This window comes from Nyctereutes procyonoides, unplaced genomic scaffold (genome assembly GCF_905146905.1).
Source record: "Nyctereutes procyonoides isolate TBG_1078 unplaced genomic scaffold, NYPRO_anot_genome, whole genome shotgun sequence".
NCBI lineage: Eukaryota > Metazoa > Chordata > Mammalia > Carnivora > Canidae > Nyctereutes > Nyctereutes procyonoides.
This window is the reverse complement of record NW_026575020.1, coordinates 56677595-56696470: the sequence shown is the minus strand read 5'-3', so window position 1 is coordinate 56696470 and position 18876 is coordinate 56677595. Positions and strand designations below refer to the sequence as shown.

General features: G+C 50.6%; 1 protein-coding gene across 4 annotated transcripts in view; it reads right to left on the bottom strand.

Moving 5' to 3' along the window:
- Positions 1-3374: 3374 nt before the first annotated feature.
- The window catches only part of SEC14L1 (SEC14 like lipid binding 1), a 55423-nt gene continuing 39921 nt past the window's right edge, over positions 3375-18876 (bottom strand). For all 4 annotated transcript variants that reach the window (XM_055323014.1, XM_055322999.1, XM_055323008.1 and 1 more), the window contains 9 exons: positions 16969-17158; positions 15153-15241; positions 13582-13652; positions 12507-12678; positions 12041-12175; positions 10118-10252; positions 7557-7808; positions 6249-6427; positions 3375-5968 (listed from right to left, as the gene is read on the bottom strand). In XM_055323014.1, coding sequence (XP_055178989.1) covers positions 5863-5968; positions 6249-6427; positions 7557-7808; positions 10118-10252; positions 12041-12175; positions 12507-12678; positions 13582-13652; positions 15153-15241; positions 16969-17158 — 1329 coding nt within the window. In that variant the 3' untranslated portion in view covers positions 3375-5862. The remainder of the gene's footprint in view (positions 5969-6248; positions 6428-7556; positions 7809-10117; positions 10253-12040; positions 12176-12506; positions 12679-13581; positions 13653-15152; positions 15242-16968; positions 17159-18876) is intronic.

Genomic DNA, 18876 nt, shown 5'->3' with positions numbered 1-18876 from the left:
CCATTCTCACCCCAAAGACAAGGTCAGAGCGGATCCGGTCCCGGGGCAGGATGGGTGGCGGGCAGCACATGCAGGGGCACAGCCCCCGGGACCGGCCTCGGAGTTCCTTGCTGTGCCCGCCGCTGGCGCGCTCTCCGGCTTTGCTGTCCCGCTCGCGGCCACAAGCAGCACGGGGCGGACAGGAGCTACAGGTTGCAGCAGCTGCAACCCCTGAATTGGTGATGAGGACGAAGGACAGGAAGCCTGGGTCCCAGGGAGAGAGCCGGTGTTCCTCTCCGAGGCAAATTACCTGCCTAAGCCCTAGCTGAAAACACCTCTGCCCGCAAACCTCTGGATTCTAAAATAAAACACAGATCCAGGAAAGCGCACGAGTCCCCCGAGGACTCAGAGCCCTAGAGCTGCCGACGCCCCGCGCCTCTCCTGACCGAACGGCATGTCCTGGCCACGGGGGGCGGGGGGGGTCACTGTTTCCAGGCAGACACACAGACACATCCGCATCACGACGGAGACTCTCAGATTAACCACGCTGATACCACCACTAACGTGATTACTAAAAACAGAACCTTTTGCGTGTGCTGTTCCTGTTTCCTGCCCCAAAGTTGTCCGTCACAGACACAGGGCGGCAGCCAGGACGCACGCAGCGCGCTCTCCCCGTCTGCGGCCCGCCGGCCAAGGCCCACAGGCCACACAGCCCTAAGCCCCCCGCCCGCCTCCGTGTCCCCCTCCACCCTGGGGCCCCGAGCTCGGCGGGAGAGCGAGCAGCCACCCGACGCCAACTTGCTGCGCAGACACCTGCACACCGTGTTGCTGGGTATAAATTCCTTTCTTTCCTTAAAAATCTCAATTATTCCCTTTCTTTCCACACAAAGCTCAGCCTTTGGAAAGCCTGACAGTCCCACACACCACCCCCGCGGCCCCCCAGACACCGGAGGCTCCCCAAAGTACCTCTCGGCGCTGGGCTTGCCCGTCCCACGCTTGTGTGTCACCCTCACGCTTCGGCTGCTTCGCTCACCTTCGAGACATGTCCCCTTCTAGGTCTCTTTACCTTTGTCCTTTCTGATTTGTACGATTTTCCCTTTATGCTTTTCTCTTAGAGCCTTATCAGTTGTATTTTCCACTTTGTGTCCTTCTAATTCTGTCTTAATTTTTTTAAAGATTTTATTTGAGAGCGAGAGAGACATAGCAAGAGAGCACGAGAAGGGCAGGAGGGGCAGGCTCCCCGCTGAGCAGGGGGCCTGACGTGGGGCTCGATCCCAGGATCCCAGGGTCATGACCTGAGCCGAAGGCAGACGCTTCACCGACTGGGCCACGCCGGCGCCCCCGTAGTCTTAATTTCGGAAGTGATTTCATTCATTTCTAATTCTTGTCACTGTTTCTGGACTTTTCTAATGCATTCTTTCCTGTCAGGTCTATCCTCCTAATGTCTTTTTGTTCATTAAAAAACAATAACCACCTAAACCCAGGCTCTTACACACAGGACACAAAGTGGCGGCTGCCAGAGGGACGAGGGTGACAGGGCACCAACCTCCAGTCCCGACGTCCGTCACAGAGACGACAGGCCCAGCACAGGGAACAGCCGCAGATACCGTGATGACGCGGTACCGGGACAGGCGGTGGCCACACCGGTGAGCACGGAGCCACGTACAGAACCAAGGAATCCGTGCGCCGCGCTCCCGGAACTAAAACAACACTGTGTGTTAACTGTTCTTCAACTAAAAAGCGAAGCCGCGAGCGTTTGCCTGTTTTGTAGGCGCATCGTTCTGGCTCCCTTCCCTTGTCTGTAGGATGCTCTCCTCTCACAGCTTTGTACGGGCTTGACTTTGATGCTTTTCTGATCCTTATTTTCATGTGACAGTATGTCCTAAACTTAGAATTTCTAATTCTACAGGGCTTGCTCCCTCTTCTGCTGTCTGTGGGAAGTTTAAAACCTGCGTCCCTCGGCTTCCAGAGCTTTCCTGGCTCCTGTCCTGCTTCAGCCTCCTCTTTCCCTCCTGAGGCCCCGTCCTGCTCCGTTCTCATCCCCTCCTGGGTGTGGGAGCCTTCCTAGCAGACAGCCCGTCAGGTGTGTGCTGGCAGGTGGACGCAGAGTCCTCCCCGGCCTGCTGAGGCTCCTGGTTTGTGCCTCTATTCAGGGTTTGTGCAGATATCTTGTTTTCCTGTGAACGATCTCCATAGGGGTTTTTTCATTGTGGTAGAAAACAGCAAGTGTTGCCATTTTAACCTTATTTAATAAGCACACAATTCAGATGTCCACAGGTCCCAGGTTTTTTGGTCTAGCTGCTGCTTTTACACGGGATGCCCACTACCCTGCTCCCAGAACCCCTGCTTTCCAAAGCCCTGACTTTCCAATGAAAAGGTTTCATTGGTTTGTCATGACATTTTACTGAGGACACCTCTGCCATGACCGGAGAACTGAGAGGCGCCAGTATTACATGCAGTGACGTGTTTCAGGAGAAATGCATATTGGAGGCTTGGCGGCCCAACAGATCAGGACGTCCCACTTTGTCACCACGCTCTGAGACAGCCCAGAGACAGCAGCAGGTACGGGTGCTCACCTGTTTCTCATGCCGTCACCATGAGAATCCGATGCTAAACCAAAGGCTCGGTAAAAGCAGGCCTGACTTGAGGGCAGGGAGAGAGCTCGGGGCACGGAAGGAACTGCTGGAAGCCCTGCCCTCCCGCAGCGGCTGACTGAGGCATCAGTGAGGCACTCGGGGGCCGCCGAGCAGGGAAAGGAGCACATTACCTCTCTCGACTGCTGACAAACTAGAAACCCAGACTGAGCTACGGGCTTGCGGACATTCATGCCCCTGCTCCCCACCCCACATCCGGTCAGTACCCCCTGCCAGCTCCCCCAGACCCTGCCTAGAAAAGCAAATGACCCACAGGTACCAACTAAGGCAGCAAGCAGGCGAGGCGGTGAGTGTTCTGGCCTGCTCGGGCCCTAGCACCCCGGCGCACCAAATGGCAAACAGCCGGGGACAAGGCGGCCCAAGTTCCTGAGGTCTACACCTGCCCTCTTCTTTTTTCTGAAGCCACAGGATTCAAGGATCTGTTTTGTTACTGAAGAAACAGTGCCTCAGGCACCAATGCCACAAGCCGTGTCTGACCTCAGAGTCCAAGGCACGTGAGCAGGTCTTCTTGTGACTGCGAGGGAACCTGTGGGCACCGGGTCTCCGCTGCATGTCAGCCGCTTGCAGCTGCGATGCGTCTGCAGGACAGCCCGTTCCTGCACAGTGGTTCCCAAACTTCTAGAATCCCAGCGCTCGGGCTCCAGATGTGTCTAGCTCCAACTTCTAAAATCTCCTAAGGATGTCAAACTCTCCAAGGGAGGCTGCTGCTCCACATTTCACAGGAAGAAAGAGACGTTCTCTTTTTTAAACAGTTCACATTTATTATTGGTAACAGTAAAAAAATCTTTTAAAGACTATCAGTATTGTATTACCAAGAGTGAGGTAATATGTTTACAAAACATTTACAGAATTTGATATGCAAATAATGAATTTAGGAAGAAAAGTGAGTTAAGACACTAGTAATAGAGGGGAGACCAAAAGAACCCTTAGTGCAGAAGAAAGGCGGAGTGTGAGAAGTCAGGGCATGGACAGGAGGGGCAGAGTCCAGGTCCGCGTGCCCGCGGCCCCTCAAGGAGAACCAGAGAACCAGGCGCCGTGTCACTCAGGAGGAACCCTGCCGGCGTCTGCGCAGTGATGTGCTTTGAACTCAGAGACACGTTCGACTCTCTGGGAACAAGACAGTGCCACTTCTGAGGCAACTGAAAACGAACACGTCTTCAGACTGGGGGAGGGGGGAGTGGCTGCAACTCAAAGAGTTCTACAAACACCCTGGGCTGAGGTGGACTGTGGAGGGAAGCGTTTTCTTGGCAGCTGTCAGCAAAATCGCCATCTGAGACACAGAGAAAGAGAGAAGAAAGAGAAGAAAGGGACCATCTTCAGGTCCTTATAATTTAGAAGCAGGAAGCACTGATCGGAAGCAGCCCAGATGCACTAACCAACCCTACTGAGCTTTCTGGAAACAAGGCTTTAGGGGCCAGTGGTGAGTGTTTCTTTTCAAAGGAGACACGGGGCTGTGCCCCAGGAAGGCGGCAAGCACGGAGCGGCCCCGTCTCCGGTGTGCAGGCAGCCTGGGGGCCTCACGGACCGGGCGGGCGTTCCTCCCGAGCCCTCCAGGGCTCGCCTGCGCACATTGTCCACACATTGTCCTCCACACATTGTCCACTCGGCGGCCACCCACCTCCGGCCTGGAGAGCAGATGGGAAGCCACGCAGCCCCGGGCTTCCGTGCCTCTCTCACATGCCAGTAACAGCCACGTGGGTTTTGGCACATATTTGTAAAAACACAGCCTCTTCCAACACACGACACCACACATCACACCCTTATCACAAACGCGAACCCAATGCAACATCCAGACAGATCTGCAAATAACTTGCTTTTCCCATAAAAAGCAGAAAAAACACGAGCCAATCCAACCAAGAATGCCATGCTTTGTAATTGGGAATCAAAAACAAAAGACAAAAGGCAAACCAAGCTCATATTCTGATTTGCTTCTAAGAAGAATCTCTGACAACTTCATCTCACTTTCTATTTGCCCTGTTTCTCACCAACACCCCACAACCCCCGCAGTGCCTCACTCACCTGCATGTGCCCCCACTGCCACTCACGTGTGTGCCCTATGTACTGCCACACACACACACACACACACACTCCCATTTGCCCCCACTGCCACACTCACACACTGCCACACTCACACACTGCGACATACACATGCACTCACATCCACCGCCACAGCCACCCCACATGCCTGCACAGGCAAACACACCCCGACAATCTGCAATTTCCTTCTATGAAGGAACGGGACTCCCGTAAGCCTCATGCTCTCCTGGAGTGACCACACGGCAAGAACACTGGTCAGCTCAAATGAACACTGGACAATTTCAAAATGGCAAGTGTGACTGAGTCTTCAAAAGAACCTTCTAGTGACCTCAAGGACCACGTGGGTTCTGATGCTATCAAGCTATGAGGAGGCACCGGGAATATAAGTCTACATTGAGTTTAGAGCTAGCATGTGCAGGTAAGAACATACTAGAAGAAAAAGGGAAAGAATCCTTTCCGCGCGAGTTCACATACAGAAAAATCCTGCTCTGGAAGTATCAAAAAGATATGGAAAGGAGGAAAGAGAAGCTGTTTAATGGTGGCGGTACTCTCCTGGCGCTGTGGGGGATCCTCGAGAGCCCCCGGGCCCACCCACACCCACTGCAGAACACCCGGTACACCTGCCAGCAGGGCCCGAGCCGGGTGCCGCAGGCTGCCTACGAGTCCTCCCCACAGAAGCAGCGCTGCTCAGAGGACACATGCCTAGCAGGCAGCCCCTCAATCCATGGGCTGTGCCGGCTACCAGCAGAGGGTGACACTGTGACGTGGTGTGGGGACGAGCTGGCAGTTCCTGCTCCGTGTAGGAAGGCTGGGTCACCTCTGAAGGATGATGTAGGAATTCATCCGCTAATGGACAGGGTGTGGAGGTTGCTGGAAACATTTTTTGCATCAACATTTGAGACAAAGTCAACCTCTTGATTGTATATAAACTACTTTTCTTTCAAGAGAGCCCTTGTGCTCTGGTTTGATTTTGTGCACACTGTATACAAAATCTATGGCTATGGAGTTGGAGTTAAAACTACCTGCTGAGATAGTCTGGGATCAAGGACTACGTCTGCCGTCTAGAGAGCTATCTGCTACCTAGAAGGTGAGGAGTCTGCACAGTGTGGCCGCCGAGCGGGTGGTGGAGCGCGGCGGGCTGTCCGAGGAGGCGCGCCGTCCCCTCCACGGCCCAGGCACGGGCGCCGCAGCACTACCTGGAGATCATAGAGCTGGCCTGAGACTGGCTGGAGGAGGTGGTGGCGGCGCTCAGCTGGGAGAACCCGCTGTGGCTGGACTCCAGGCTGGTCATAGAGCCTCTGCGGACAGCACAGGGAGCGAGGAGGTGAGGTGTGGGGACCCCACTGCGGGCCACCCCCCAGCCCACATCACCCGCCAGAATTCCTGGCAGCCCCTGCTCCCTGTTGCCCACTCGGCCCACCTGGCACTCACAGAGCAGGCTCTCCCAGAACTGCGGTCCACTACGGCCCTGGCCCATGATGACAGCTGGCAGCAACGAACGGCCCAGAGGCCACCCCCACCCATACCCAAGCCCACAGCAGTGGTGCTGTGATGGCCCCAGTGGGAGGGGAGCCGTACCGGAAATCCTCGGAGCCGATCACTTCAGTGTAGTACATCACTTTGCACTTGTGAGACGACACTTGCAGGGAGGCCAGCACATCGTCCACCCGGGGCAGGTTGGTGGCGGCGCACGCGGGCATGCTGTGGAATCTCCACTGCAGGATGTAGAAGCCCGGCCATCTCGTCACATGTGAGCCCTAGAATGAGTCAGGCAGTGCCAGCTGAGAACTGACTTCCAAGTCCCTACCCTCCACTGGCCCAGGAGGATGCACCGGCAACCTTCCCCGAGCCCATTCGGATTGGGTGGTGACAGCCAACCGACCATTCCAGTGCGTGGAGGACCTACTACTCGCTACCAGAGCCAGTCCCACGCGGGCTCTGCCTGCCTGCCGGCCCTGGAGCAAGGCCTCACCCAGGGGCTGGGCAGGCCTTGGGGAGGGGCTCTCCCCCTCTGCCCGTCCCTAGGACTTGCAGCCTCAGGAGGAGGCCACAAGAGAAGCAGGTGCCTGGTGGGGTGGGAAGAGCTTGGGGGCCCTTCATTCAGCCTTAGGGGGTCAAAACAGATCCTCTGACCAGGTGGCACTCTCTTGGACACGCTCCCAATAATCTTACTAGAGTACTCTGGTTAAAAGCCTGACAATCTAAAGGAGAATGTCAACCTATGAAAATTACTTTCTCCATTAATTCTGGAGCTTACACTATCCGTTATTTATAAAATTGAATTAAATACTCTCTTTTATTCTGTTTCTCGGATCACCGAACACTGACAGGCTTATCCCTGAAAACTGTAAAGGCAGCAAAACCATACATCTATGATGCCAGCCAGAAGCACCTAAGAACTTCTGTTCTGGGAACAAGCACTCAAAGTAGCTGGCCAGATTTTTAAAAACTGAACCAACAGAGCATTTGTAAATGAATGAGAACACTCTGTGATGAGAGTCAACGGTTTCCTCAGCACACTTGCTCATCTCCCTGCTATTGAGGGTGACTGTCATCTCCGTGGAAGTCTGGATCCCAGCTGGTCACGCACACAGAATGCCTTCCCCTTCCTTCCACGTCGCTTTTGTGAAGCTAACTTCTGATGAAAACTCATGCACTTAGATAAAAGTCATGGATTCAGTCCAAAACCACTGCTCAGGTCTGAGTTCCTTGCCTTCGGAGTCTCACTCGGCTCCCCGGGTCCTTCTGACAGTAACTAAAACTGCACACACCCGCCGACTCTCCTGCAGACAGACAGTGCCAGCCACACAGGACAGCAATGAAGCAAAGGACCCTTCCTTTTGAAGACAAAATACCCAAGCTGTAGAGGATCAGAGATGGCTCTACCTGCACGCTTTCTCCTTCTTTGCAGATCAGAGGTGACTCCACCATGCTATAGTCACGGCCCAGCTGCCACACTCTGTCTATAAGCTGCACGTTGTTCCCTCCCGGGGAAGTAATGCTGTGTGCCCCCAATGAGTCCTTTTTGGGAGGCTGGGGCGACCTCTTGGAGTGGTAGATGTTGAAGACGATGTCCCCTTTGCACACGTCAAAATCCCAAGTGATCACTGAAGAGGCATCCACAATCTGAATGAGGATCTGGAAAAAGAGATTACACTAAGCAATCATGGTAAGCATGAGTACCCCATCCCTGTGCCAACACTGTGGCAGCTTCGTCCCTGGAAGAGCTTCTGGGCCCAGTCATGTGTGTTTTGGAGGGAGGGAGACATGTCACGTCAGCCGTCTCTTGACCTGCATCCACTGTTCAGCCGCCCAGCTTTTCCTGTCTTCCCTCCTCCCAACCAATGGCTCCTGCTCTGTGTCACGTGCCAAGCTCCGTGCTCTCCCTTAGCTATACCTACAGCCGAGATTCCCCACCGCACCATCCTCAGCATTCTGGCACACTGGGTACTGGCTGTAAAAATGCGTTAACAACACAGAACAGAAGTGACTCAAGGTATAGAAGTGGTTCTGTGGATCACTCTAGGCTGGCAAGCACAAGGAAGGTCCCAGAGAAGGTGTGAGCTAAATAAAGAGCATATGGAGGAATGGAAGGAAGCGTTCCAGGCAAGGGAGGGGACATAGACTCACAAGAACGGTGGCAGCCAACACAGGGTGGGGAGAAAAGAACCAGGGGCTGGGCAGGGCAGGGGCCCCGGGGACTGAGTGCCAACCTCAAACCCAAACTTCCTAACGGCGCCCATATAAAGTTTCCCAGCAGGGAATGATCAAAGTCATATAGTTTAAAACATTACTGTGGGAGGGATGTGAGAATTGAAACCAGCTGTGAAAGGCTGTGTATTCGCTCAGAAATTTCAGCCGAAGCCAGGGCCGGTGCCCCCCTCTTCTCGTAAGACCCATCTGTTTGCTCTTCAGCACTCTGCTTGTCGTCAGGCAGACTCGTTTCAATTCTACCACTGCTGCTTCTCACCACAGAAATACCACTCTGGAATTTCCCTAAAGAGCAGATTCCACGGAGCACAAGAGTCCTGTCTGGGAACAGCAACTATCCCGCAGCAAAATGGCTCCCCAGGGGCTGAGCTGTCCCCAGATGCAGCCCCCTGTGCTGCGTGACAGGCACCCTGCTTCCTGCACTCACAACAGGGACGCCGACTTCAGCCTTCGTTTCAGGGGCATCATGTCCTTGATTTGTGTTTTACTTAGCCCCCAAAGCAAGTTTTAGTGTTCTGACGTAGAAAACTTTCATAAACACCCTGTGACTCACGAAAAACGTCATACACCATGCGGTTCTCTACCAGACAAGAGCGAGTTACCTGAGAGAAATAAGAACTGCATCTCCTCAAGCCTGGTCTCCAAGAAAGGAATTCATACAAATAATCCCCAAGACACAGTCATGAAAATCTGAGCTTTCCCCTACAGAATCTATGAATGAGGCAAAGCAAATCCATCTCTACTTGTTCAAACCCAGCAACAGTACCCACCTGCCCCACAAGCGACGGACTGGCCATGGGGGGACACACACCAGTAAGGACAAAGGCGATGGCAGTAAGGGGTGGGCTCCAGCCACCACCATCGGCCTGAGCCCCCAGCCCCTAGTGCATTGAACACTGGCTCAGAGCCCAGTGCCACCACCACCCTCGGCGACAGCCCGAGGCACAAACAAGCTGCCCAGAGCTCAGGAAGGGAGACATGGCTGTGAGCCCTCACAGCTCAGACCACTCATGATGTCACAGGACACACAGCGTTTGCGAAACACAGGAATACTCTAGCCTCCACACCAATTGTGACAGAAAGAAGGGAAAACAGAGATGTGCTTTTTCCTCACTCCATTTGACTTACAAAAATGGGCAAATTCCTTAAAAATATAATCAAAGCCCAGTCATGAAAAAAACCAGAAAATGAACCCAGCCCTATATGATCATTAAATAAACTAAATTTAAAGTCAACACTCGGGCAGCCCCAGTGGCTCAGCGGTTTAGCGCTGCCTTCAGTCCGGAGCAGGATCCTGGAGATCCAGGATCGAGTCCCACGTCGGGCTCCCTGCATGGAGCCTGCTTCTCCCTCTGCCTGTGTCTCTGTCTCTCTCTCTATGTCTCTCATGAATAAATGAATAAAAATCTTAAAAAAAAAAATTAAAAAAAAAATAAAGTCAACACTCTTCCACAGGAAAGACCTTCCACATGCCACTCATCCCTGTGCTCAGGGCTCTCTGGTAAAGCCCAGGGCAGGAGGCCTTATCTCCTTCAATGCAGAATTTTACCTCAACTAAAGATTAAAAAAAAAAAAAAAAAAAAAAATCAACAAAAATCTAAATACAGAGACCAGAAAAAGCATTTGATTCTTCTAACGTAAATCCTACTGGGGAGCCCCGCTGAAGAACGACCGTGGGGAGGAGGGCCCCCACCCCCCACCCCGCCGGGCCCTGAGTGCAGATGGCACAGGCGCACCTCGTGCGGGGCTCCTTTGAAGACGCTGGCCGACTGGTAGATGGTCTCGGTCCAGAGCCTGAGGTCTTCGTTCTCCAGCTCCTCCGCAGTCCTGTACAGAGACTTGGGCACCAGCCCGCCCTCGGGCACTTCACACTGGGAACACAAACACGGCAGTGAAAGCCATGCACACAAGAGGGGCCCTCTGGAAACCAACACCCCGCAGGCACCGCGCCCCCGGCCACTCGGGGAATGGCACCCACTGGCAATGTCGTCACAGCTTCTGCACGACTTGGCAATGTACAGTTTTAAAACTTCTGAAATATCCATGTCTTTCTTTAACTAAATGACAAAGCTGATTTCCCACAGATTTTACACTACTACGTATGAGGTATGAGGTACTGGACTCCCTCACTACTGCTGCTTCGTGGAAAAACCACAAGCAGTTACACTGTGCTGTAGAGAGAAAACATGTTAGGAAAAGTCGGATTCTCAGGCGACTACAGGCACGCGTTTATTGTAAGCAATTACAGTTAATCTATATATAACCAACAAAGAAAGCTTCGTGTCTACGCCGAGTCAGAAGGTCAGTCCACTACACCAGACAAAAAATAACAACGGAGAGCCTCTTCTGAATCATGAAATGGGCTAGGTCGAATTAGAATCTGTACACTTCATAAATTTCTGAATTGACCCTGACCTAGTGACTCAATCCTGAAGTCCATAGAATCCCAGCACCCTGTGCACCGTGGGCTCTGGGAGACGGTGGACAGAGCACACATGCACTACCACAGTCTCCAGCTAGCAGTGCAGCACGACGTCCCACTAGAAGACCCCACACTCACACGGTGCATGAACACAGGAGCAAGGAGGGCGGGGAGGAGCCTCAGCACCGGAGCCTGGACCCGTGTGGACAAGTGAGGAGGACTCTCACCACGGGGAGCACATAATGGGGGTCAGTGCCTGATAAACGCGGTCTGGTTTGCCACAACTCAGGTCTCCCTCTGCTCCAGCTCACTACTGGGAGGACCAACCACTTGGGACCATTTGTAACATGAGTTTGTGAGTCGCTGCACAGCTGACTTCACAGTTTAACCTCGTGGCCTTCGGTAAGGGAGGGTCCCATGACCCTCGCTCTGCGTCATGATGACGCCTGCAACAGCAGGATCAAGGCTCTGGAAGCTGAATCCAAATGCCATTCAAAGTCCTCTAACCAACCCAAGAGACCCGAAAGCCCAGTCCGTTAGCTAAATACATACATTGAATCCAGTGTGGACACATCTCAAAGGACTTTATTACGAGGATGACAGAAGTCCTCTAAGGAGAACCAGACTCCTCTCTCTGCATTCAGCTGTCACTACAGGAAGCCAGCTGGGCCGCTAGCAGTGTCTGTCTCCTTCACCCTCATGTCAGCCCATCACGTCCCGGGGCCCGTAAGGTCCTCAAGGACCCTTCATCACAGCTCAGGGCCCTGACGTGGAGGTGGCTGCCTAATAACCTAGCAACGCCATGGATACAAACCCCAGATTATAGAAGGGAAGTAATTCCCTTAATGCGTCCCTTTCAAGATGTTATCCTTATTTATTGTCAAGGGGGAGATCTTGCAGAATCATTTTGAGTCTTTTAAGTGTTTTCATAAAATGCACAGCTCCTCCAGTTACAAGAACGTGATCCGCACAACACTGAGTGAATAAAGCAAGCTGCAATCCTATCAGGTTCTAAAACAAATTCTCATTAGTATTTGACATCGAAGAAATATGCACATTGTCAACAATTTACCTAACTGGCTCTTTGTAGCTTAACTCTGGGTCAGAGAAATGTCAGCCAAATAAAGAAAAACAAAAATCCAAACTAAAAGTTCTGAAAATCATTTGTACCAACCATCACCCTCCTCTCCGACCCTATAAAGCAGCCAAATGTATAGCTGCTTGCCTAAATACATACCATGCACTCCCCACTCAGGAAATCTGGAATGATCTCTTTATCAATGTAGTCCAGCAGGCCTCCAGGGCCCTGGTAGTCATTTCCTGCATAAATCAGGAATTTCCTTCTGGTGTTGTCATCAATGAATGGACTAACCTGTAAGTAATGAGAAAAGACCACAGAGTCATTTTGCTTTGCTGTCTGATTTCCAAAGATTAAAATTACAATGTGATGGTAAGAGTGGGTGGGGGCAGGGGCAGGGAGTCTGATTCCCTTTTTCCGTGAAGTCTATTTGTGTGACAAAAGGAATCTTGGGAATTCTTTCTGCCCTTGAAGGACCTGAAAAAGTGTGTATCGTTCCAGGGTTGTTACTTCCTGACTAGTTAAGACGAACAGTCACAGACTCGTCATAGACTCGTGGATATGAATGCATGTGTACCTGCCTTCTAAATGGCTAATTGTTTCTACAAAACAGCATCCAACCTACCAGCGTCCAGAGCACAGGGAACACCCGGGGAGCACGAAGAATAAGGAGGCGGCCGAGCGTCTCTGGGTAGTTGGCCTCCACCACCTCTATGATGCGCAGCAGGGCCTTGACGCCAGGTCTCCACAGGTGGCGCATGTTCAGCCCCTCCAGGTCCACCAGGCAGGTCCATGAACTGCAGGGGATGCACACGTGTGAGCTACTCACTAGACAGCACACTTGCAAACCATGTCCTAAGCTATTTTCTCCCTGATATTATGAAACAGTCATTTATATCCATTTCCAAAAATATACTAGTTTCTAAAAATTAAAGTGTTATGAATTATATTTCTATCTACTTATGTGAAGCACACGGGATCAGTGTGGTAGGACCAATCCCTGAGACATCAAAGCCTCAATGGCTGACAATTAATAACAACCTCATTCAGACAGGCTCATGACCCAGCAAACAAGGTGACATGCTGTGCCTGACATGCTGAGCCACCTCTACTGACACAACAGGACAAGAATCTGGCTTTTTAATGCACAGTGTGACTGAACTGCAAGCAGCTTTTCTTCAACAAATACCTACTGAACCCAGCAGTGTCTCAGGAGCTGAGAAACAGCAGGAAACGGAAAACCCTCGAAACTCTCTCCTGTCGCAGTGGAACTTCTGCTCTAGTTAACCTGCTATGTGTCAACCTCTGAACCACTGCACATTTTCCAAGTAGTTTACCATAACTCCAAGTGTGGTTTAGAAATATAAGATAATTTTCTTGTGCCCCTGCAACTAAAACAAACCAAAATCAACCTGCAGCCCTGTGCTCCCCCGGACGGTACAGACTAACCACACAGGCCGACCCCCTCAGAGTGAGGTGACAGCAATGACTCGCTCAGGATTAGAAATACCCAAATCCAGCACCTCTCCCTACCAACTGACATGGTTATCTATCTTCTACCTTCTGGAACACTACAGAAAATGGGAAGCTAAAAATCTAAAAGCCTAAAAATCAAACCAGATTTTGATCCTGAAAGTCGATGGGAAATATTTACCTCATGTTCTCAAGAAACTGGAAGGAAAAACAAAATCAACATCTACCTGATAGGTCGACCGAAGACTTTTGTATTTTCTTCACATCGTCTCAGCCCTTCTTCGTTTATGGAGAGAACCTATGTGCAAAAGAGCCATAAAAAGCCCAGGATTAGTCTAAGTAACACCACTGTGTCAAGTTACGCAATAAAGTGACAATCATACAACCCATTTTAGGCAAGCGTCTGAACCAGAGGAATCATCTGTTTAGATTTTCTGACACATTCATACACACAAAACATATCCCAAAGACTCTTTCTCTCCAGAGAGTGAGCTCTGTCCTTAGGACAAAGGTGACAGCTACGTCATGAGAGATCAGAGCTAGGCCCCACCAGATGGGCAGAGAGGGCGTGACCTGCTGACCTATCTTCAGAAGAAGTACATTTGGAACAGCTGGAGGTCACTGGCTGCGATGGGGGAACATTCTAATACTACACGTACTATCCACGAGAAAAGGCAGTTTAAGAGCTGACTTGAAGTACGGCTAAGGGGAACCCTTTGATTTGGATTAACAAGTGCTTCCCCCTGGAGACACGGTCCATCCACATCTTTATGTGCTTACAGGTGTACATGGGGTTCTGCGTGTGTAAGCACTCACATGATGGCAGGGGCCAAGAGAATATATAGATGCCAATGGCAGATATTTGAAGATAATGGGATTATAGGAGTTTCTTTTAAAGTTTTTATGGGATCCCTGGGTGGCGCAGCGGTTTAGCGCCTGCCTTTGGCCCAGGGCGCGATCCTGGAGACCCGGGATTGAATCCCACGTCAGGCTCCCGGTGCATGGAGCCTGCTTCTCCCTCTGCCTATGTCTCTGCCTCTCTCTCTCTCTCTGTGTGTGACTATCATAAATAAATCAAAATTAAAATAAATAAAATAAAATAAAATAAAATAAAATAAAATAAAATAAAATAAATAAGTTTTTATTTGGGGGACGCCTGGGTGGCACAGTAGTTGAGAACCTGCCTTTGGCTCAGGTCGTGATCCCACATCCGGGGATTGAGTCCCTCATCAGGCTCCCTGTGAAAAACCTGCTTCTCCCTCTGCCTAGGTCTTTGCCTCTGTCTCTCTTATGAATAAATAAAATCTTAAAAATTAAAAAAAAATTTTTTAAATAAAGTTTTTGTTTGGTTTTTAATTTAAGAACATTCTTCTCTTCATAACTAGCCTGTGGAGGCTGAAGTGGGAGGGAAACCTAGAGTTCAGCAGGCAGGCAGGAAGTATTTATAATTGCCCAGATAAGAGATGTTAGAACCCTCACGTAAGGAAATACTGGGCAAAGAATACTATGAATAGGTCTGATCTGAGCTCAAAAGGAGAGGAGAGGGAAGGGGCCAATCCAATGGAACAAGGGGACTCAAAATCAGACCCACGAAGTCACCTTGAGTGGCTACACAGATTTTTGTTGATGCTTCCCTGTGAAAACATTTTTATAACTTCCACGCCCTCTTTTGGAATTTTAAAAATATATTAGTAGATCTTCCTTCCTAATTACAAAAGCACTCCATGCTTGCTGTAACGTAAGACCGCAATCCTGCTGGTAGAGGAAGGGGTGGCGACCTCCCCAAGAAGGCACTTACATATCGCAGCAGAGCCTCCTCCCCGAGGGCTCTCACCAAGCCCTTGGTATCCATCTGCCCCAGCCTGAGCACGTACAGTGGCCGCCCGTCTGCAGGAGGGGAAGGAAAGGTATGATCACCATTCCTGACGAGAAGCTGACAGTACAACTCTAGGAACCTTCCCAGTCAGAACAGCAGTTGGCTGTGTGTGCGCACAGGAGATTCCCCCGACTGCCGTCCCCCTGCCCAGGATGAGCAGCATGAAGCGGAACCCAGCCTCTCATCTGGGCCTAACCACCAGGAGTGACCGGGGCCGTCACTAGGCTCAGCCTCCTCACTGAGACAATCAGGGCCTTGGGCAAAGCCGGCTCTCAACAGCAGGGAGACCTCAGAAGACCTACAGACTTTTTTTTGTGAATGTGGAGTATTTTAAAATTTTATTTTTTAGGGAAAACAAAAAATTTCCCCCATTTCATGGGTTATCAAAAAGTTAATGTCTAGATTTTTTTTTTAAAGGCAGCTTCCCGTGATTCCCACCGGAGCGATCGGGCTACATGAGGGCTTTCAGGAAATGTTTTAATCCGTACCAGCCAGCACATGTTGGCTCTACATGTTTATAGCCTGGAGGTCCAATGGATGGAAACTGAGAGAAACCTCACTCACTACACAAATAATGCACTGTCATCACAAGCCAGCTACATAGAGGGGAAGATGATCTTGGGGGCCACGGTGTCCCCTGCAGTCAGCAGATCCTCTAGAATCTGGATTCCTAATATTCGGTGCCACAGGAGCAGCAGGAAGGACAGCAAGTAAGACTTGTCTCCTGTTGTTAATGGAGGGCTCGTTCTGTATATCTTGAGATATACAGAGGCTGAGATATAAAGAGGCTGAAAGTTCCCTTGTATTCATCACCGGTGACCTTCACCTCCTAGGGGAATCTGGGTCTATATCTTGTCTTTGCACTCCCAAATCTTGTTGAAAGGAGTATTAATTGATTGATTTTTTGAAAGGAAGATTTATAAAAAGCATCTCCCAACATTTACAAAATACATTTGTTAATGTTTTACTACTTCTGAAGGGCGGGAAAGTAGAATAAGTAGATGTTTATAGTAAGAACTGACAGAGCTACAATTAATCTGGAAGAGTACGAGAGATGCAGTCCAGAACACAGACAAGTCAGAGCTGTTCCGTTCTGGAAGAGTCTGCCTGGAAGGGGCAGGGGTCCCAGGGTCCTCCCTGTGCCCTCTGCAATTCTGCTCTGTCCACCGTCCGGCACTGAATCGGGAAACAGAGCGTGCCTCTGGCAACGCCACCATTCCCACCCAGCGTGGTAGGTAAAGTGACCCAAGCGGACTGTGCTCCCCGACACCGCCCTTCGTCTGAGGACCATCGCTTCCTTGGCTTCTGTGTTGCTTCCTGTCCAAAATGGAACGGAAATTCTTCACTGTTGTGAGGGAGAAAACCTGGCTACATATTTTTACAGATCTTGTAGGGGTTTAAGTTATAAAAGTTCTTTTACTAACACTGTGTTCCTGAAAACACTGCCCTCAAAGTTGCAGGCTTTTTAAATCAATCAAAACAAAGTCCTCGGACTAAGAAAGGAGGTGAAGAAACCTGGCAGCCAAGGGACCATGCACGGAGGGAAAGAGCACACAGCCCGTGCTGCTCCATAGGGGACACCGGGGACTCCTGAGTGTTGGAGGGCCGGGTGGGGTTGGCCATGATGAATGGGAGCCACTTTGTTCAGGTGGGGGTGGGGTGTGTGCCCGATGCCTTCACGGGCCCCTTAGACTCCATGCAACAAGGCCTGGAAGCACGTCCGCAATGCCCAGCTCACCTTTATCATGATGGTGCCAGCCTCCTGCATAGTAGTCCTGGAGGACCTGGGGAGGGCTCCAGGTGTCAAGAATGTAGTCCACCTGGTGTTGCTTTCGCCAAGTCAAGGACTGACACATGATCTCTCTGGCTTTGTCTATATTGAAGTCCCGGGCACGTAAAAACCGAAGAATATGCTCATCTTTTGGGATCTAGTAAGAGAAAAAAAGGTTTCTAAGCAATGTTAAGAGTTGCTAAGGGAAAAAAACCAAGTTACTAAGGGAATAAAACTCCTAAAACTGTCACTGCTCATCCAGAGTGAGCTGCATTATTGCACTATTTAAAATTAGCGATTACTAAAAAAAACCCTTCCTCAATGCTTTAGCAAATTGGTATCATTAATCTGAATAATCTTTATAGTACCCCATTTTAGTTTCAGCCAAGTAGAGCGAAGGCATAAATCTGTTAAACATCAGACACTTCAATTCACTGAACTGATTTACGATTATGATCTGTGTGCACTTTTTTTTTTTTTAAGATTTTATTTATTTATTCTTGAGAGACACAGAGAGAGAGGCAGAGACACAGGCAGAGGGAGAAGCAGGCTCCATGGAGCCTGAAGTGGAACTTGATCTCGGGACTCCAGGATCACGCCCTGGGCCAAAAGCAGGTGCTAAACTGCTGAGCCACCCAGGGATCCCCGTGTGCACTTTTCCACACTTAACAGTACACTAGTGCAAAACTTAGAATACAGAGATGTTGTTGATTTTGGCAGCGGTGGTGGCATTCCTAACACACACCTTCTCTAAAGTCTGTTACTGGATAAGCTGACTTCTCTGAGTGAAAAACATGCCCAAAACTGCGTCCGTGTGTCATCCGGCCTGGCCATCTTCCTCTGCAGCCACAAGATCACTGACGCACGCAGCTGGTCCACAGGGGACAGGAAGGTGGTACGAGGGTAGCCTGCCAACTAACCCCTCACTGAGAGAGCAACTCATGGCACAGAGATGGGGTCGAAAGGACCACCATCAAACGTGAAGAATGTGGTTCTGGAACCAAAGGGCCTGGCTTGCTGGAAGGCCTCGGGCAAGTTACTTGTGCTCTGTGCCTGTTTCCTCACAGGATAAAAATATCACCACCTCAGAGAGCTGCTGGGAGGACTTCTCTTTTTTTTAAAGATTTTATTTATTTATTCATGATAGACACACAGAGAGAGTCAGAGACACAGGCAGAGGGAGAAGCAGACTCCATGCAGGGAGCCTGATGTGGGACTCGATCCCGGGACTCCAGAATCACGCCCTGGGCCAAAGATAGGCACAGTACTGCTGAGCCACCCTGACGTCCCTGGGAGGACTTCTTAAAGATTGCAAGTGTCTAGGACACAGTGAGTGCCCAACAAATGACCACCATCATTACCATGGTTGTGCTCCGACAAGCAACACTTAACAGTCCTCAGGATGTGGCTCCAGTGACCCAGGTGGACAGAACAGAGAGTGGGCCGACTCCATACAATCCCAGCTTTCCTTTACTAAATGATGCCAGTACCAAGTGGACGTGCCAGTCTGCCTGCACTACTAGCCCCCATTAGCATGAGGATTATTAGAAAAACCTGATTCCTCAACGAGGCTAAAGTTCTACCAAAAACCTCAAAATGAAAGTTCAAACATTTCTGGTCTTGCAATAACCTATGAACTCCTTCCAAAGCTTCTGAAAATTAAAATGTCTGAATACTTGGGGTCGCCCAGGTGGCTTGGTCGGTTGAGCATCTGACTCTGGGTTTTGGCTCAGGTCATGACCTTGGACACATGAGATGGAGCCACACATCCATCTCCAAACTCAGCGGGGAGCATGCTGGATATTCTCTTTTTTTCTCTCTCTACCCCTCCCCCTGCTCTTTCTAAATAAACAAATCTCTGAAAAAAAGTCTGAA